The 3,176-nt window shown below is 37.5% G+C and overlaps 1 protein-coding gene across 1 annotated transcript; it reads right to left on the bottom strand.

The window, feature by feature from the left end:
- Window positions 1,732-2,836, bottom strand: LOC104778874 (UPF0725 protein At3g44770-like). The gene is made up of 2 exons (XM_010503289.1): window positions 2,600-2,836; window positions 1,732-2,505 (listed from the first exon to the last, which is right to left on the bottom strand). The coding sequence occupies exons 1-2, from the start codon at window positions 2,834-2,836 to the stop codon at window positions 1,732-1,734; spliced, it is 1,011 nt and encodes a 336-aa protein (XP_010501591.1).

A 3,176-nucleotide genomic window follows, 5' to 3' on the forward strand; every position in this document is an offset into this window, starting at 1 on the left:
TCCGTTTTTGTTTTGTTCACTTGAGTTGTTTGCTATTTTTCCTGAGATCTATTCAAATTTGATCAGCACCTAAGAAAATCATAGTCTGTTTTGACAAATATAATGTTTCAGACTACACGAGCATGGTCAGGGGCAGATCCACCTTATCCAAGGGTGGTGCATGTGCACCATATGAAACTATAAATTGTTTAATTTATGTATGAATTCTTAAAGTTAAAGTGGCATAAAGGTAGGAATGCACCATATTAAAAATGAGGTCATGGGTTTGACGCCATCTATGTTCCAATTTTATAGTCTTTTGCACTTGGTGACAAATTTGGCTAGATCCGCCACTGAGCATGGTGCTATATGAAGTTTCTTCTATGAGTTTTTATCATGCCATATTTAGCAGTGTGCTTCGATATATGGCTTAGCTTTGGAAGATATATTTGTTTGTTTTTGGAATTTCAACTCTGTATGATGACAATTGAAATCTTTTTCTACATAATCTAGTTGAATGCGAAAGTTAAATGATAGTTAAAATGTCGCGTTAAATAAATTAAACATGCACAATCGAGTTGGAAGAGTAGTGCATTAACATTGTTTTCGGTACATCCATCTAAATCTTTTTGTGATATATACAATACAATGTTTAGTATAGAACCGTCACGAGAGCATGCATGGTCAGGTATTGTACTCCTAAAGATGAGAGACACTACTAGTACGTACATATAGTAATATCTTATGAGGCCTCAGAGAAGTGGACAAATCAGACAGCACTTACTCTTAATGAAGCCATGCACGTGCACTCTTAATGAAGCCATGCACTTGCACGTGAAGAGCTAAAAGAAGCTAAGTAAATTTGGAGATGAGAAGATCATAATACGAGTTACACTTCCTTAATTTTGATCATTAAAATATGTATAAACTGGTTCATATTAAGTAAAGATGGAATTTCTAATTCTAAGTCGTACAAAGAGGCTCGACTGGTCGGGTACTCGTGTGGATGGATATTGGGCAGTGGCCAGTGGGCACATCACACATGCGGTTGGGTCAGAAAAGGGTACGGACGTACGGCACGTAATTCGTGAAGGTTTAATATCGAAGAAAACAGTGAACATTATATTGTAGATAATAAAACTAAAAAATAGCTCTGTAATTTATCTTTTGCATAGGAAAGTCACACAAAAAAAAAATCCCTCACTAATCAATATTTTAAATTTTATATATCGACGACATCTTTAGTTTTTAATTTCTTATATCTCGTTACAATATCTTTAAACCAAACCAAACAAGAGGGAGATAGTCAAGAACTAGCTCATGTTTACAAATTGAGTGAAAGAGAAGTCGGAAAGAAACTTCTTTATCTTCACATTAAAACCAAAAAAAAAAAAAAAAAAATCTTTACTTGATGTCGAGTTTAAATTGACGACTTCAAAGTATGTCTGTCTATTCAAATATGAAATATGGTAACGGAAACTTCTTTACTCGTCGAGTTTAAATTGACAACTTCAAGGTATGCATATTCAAATATGAAATATGGTAAGGGGTAGTTATCAAAGACATATCCGATCCCTCTCTAGTTTTTCTTAGACAAAACGTGAAGCTTATTTGTTTTATTAAACAATATAGAATAATACTTGTTCAACAATTGCTCTGAGAAACATTCTAGTTGTCGTTACTTGAATGCTATAAATATTTGCTTCCTTTCTATTGATCCTCTCTTGAAGGAAATTGTCGAGAGAATCAACCTCAAGGTTCTTTGGGGCAATCGACTTCGAGAAACATATGTCCTGGAACCCGATCAATAGTTCTCCTTACTACAGTTATGTAGTCGAAACTGTTGACCCTGAAGCTGATGTGGAAGATAGCATTCATAGACTTGAGCTTCAGAGACGGCTCGGTATGAGTTTCTAGGGTTTCCACAAGTACATTCTTCATCTCAATCTCCTCAGGCAGGAAAGAATGAGATCCAGCCTTTTCGCAAACATGGAAAAGTGCAAACTCGGCATATAGAAGAAGCCAATCATATTTATCAATGTCCATGTCCGGAACCTCGTAGAATCTCATAGCATCATTATCATCAGCATCTTCTGGTGGCTCCGACAAAAAGGCAGGCATAGGTCCTTGGTAAAACTTATCTGGCACAAAACTATGGTAGAAGTTAAAGCCAGTAGCATCTCTTTCCACTGGTGTGAGTTTGATTCGGCAGTGTTCCATGTAGAGAATAAACTCGTCAATGAAAGGTCTTCTGACCATAGTTTGCAAAGTGAGAGAATGATCAGCAGCAGCATCAACATCTTTAACGTCGACAGTAATATAGTAAGTCGTAGCAAAGGGATGATCGGTATTCAATTTAGGTATGCGTATGAACTCCAAGTTCCTATTATTCTCAAAGTTGAACCAATGAACTCCCAACCGGCCGTAGAGAGCCATTTCAGTAGGTGGTTGTTCTTCTACGCCAAAATAAAATGGTGAGATTCCGTAAATACGTGGAATACGAACGTCAGGATCGAAATCGAAACCCTAAACCCAATATAAAAAAAAAGAAAAAAAATACAAATTACAATATCGCCATGGGGGACCAAAAAAAAAAAAAATTAGGGCTAGTAAGACCTACCTGACTATCATCTCTTTGGCGAAGGTAATCCACATCTTCTTCTTCATGAAAGTGGCGCAACATAGGGCCCCATACTTCTTCAGTTGAATTCCGCAAGTCCAACAACTGCACCAGAGATTTCCGGTTGTCGAATCTATTTGGATTTTCTTTATCGAAAACTAATCCCCTCAAAAAAGAAAGGCATTGTTCGTCCGTCAGCTTTCCGCTTTCCAATAGCCGCCGCAGCTGATCCGCCATCCTCTTCTTTTCGATCGATCTAAGGGATTTTTTTTGGGTAGAAATCTAAGAGATTTTTTTGGGTAGAAATCTAAGAGATTAAATCTGTATCTTTTTTTTTGTACCGATAGATAGATAGGTCATTAGATACTGTATATGGGATAGACCGAGTGGTTTAATGGGCCCAGTGCCGGCCCGGACCGCGTGAGAGAGAGCTTATGGAAAGGCTCACTGGATGATATCACACGTACGTACGTTGCAAGAGAAACATCGATGTTCAAACAGCTTCTTGTCTAGCCGACATGTTATCCCGACTCTTCTTGTACATCTCTTCACCACCACCTCCGTATGTCTATAAGTC

Source organism: Camelina sativa, chromosome 3 (assembly GCF_000633955.1).
Source record: "Camelina sativa cultivar DH55 chromosome 3, Cs, whole genome shotgun sequence".
NCBI lineage: Eukaryota > Viridiplantae > Streptophyta > Magnoliopsida > Brassicales > Brassicaceae > Camelina > Camelina sativa.

What these genes read in the sequence shown, in the direction of transcription:
- LOC104778874 (XM_010503289.1), bottom strand. Translation starts at nt 2,836, where the DNA reads ATGGCGGATCAGCTGCGGCGGCTATTGGAAAGCGGAAAGCTGACGGAC. An exon ending in GCCAAAGAGATGATAGTCAG is followed by an intron (nt 2,506 to 2,599) that starts GTAGGTCTTACT and finishes TATTGGGTTTAG; the next exon opens with GGTTTCGATTTCGATCCTGA.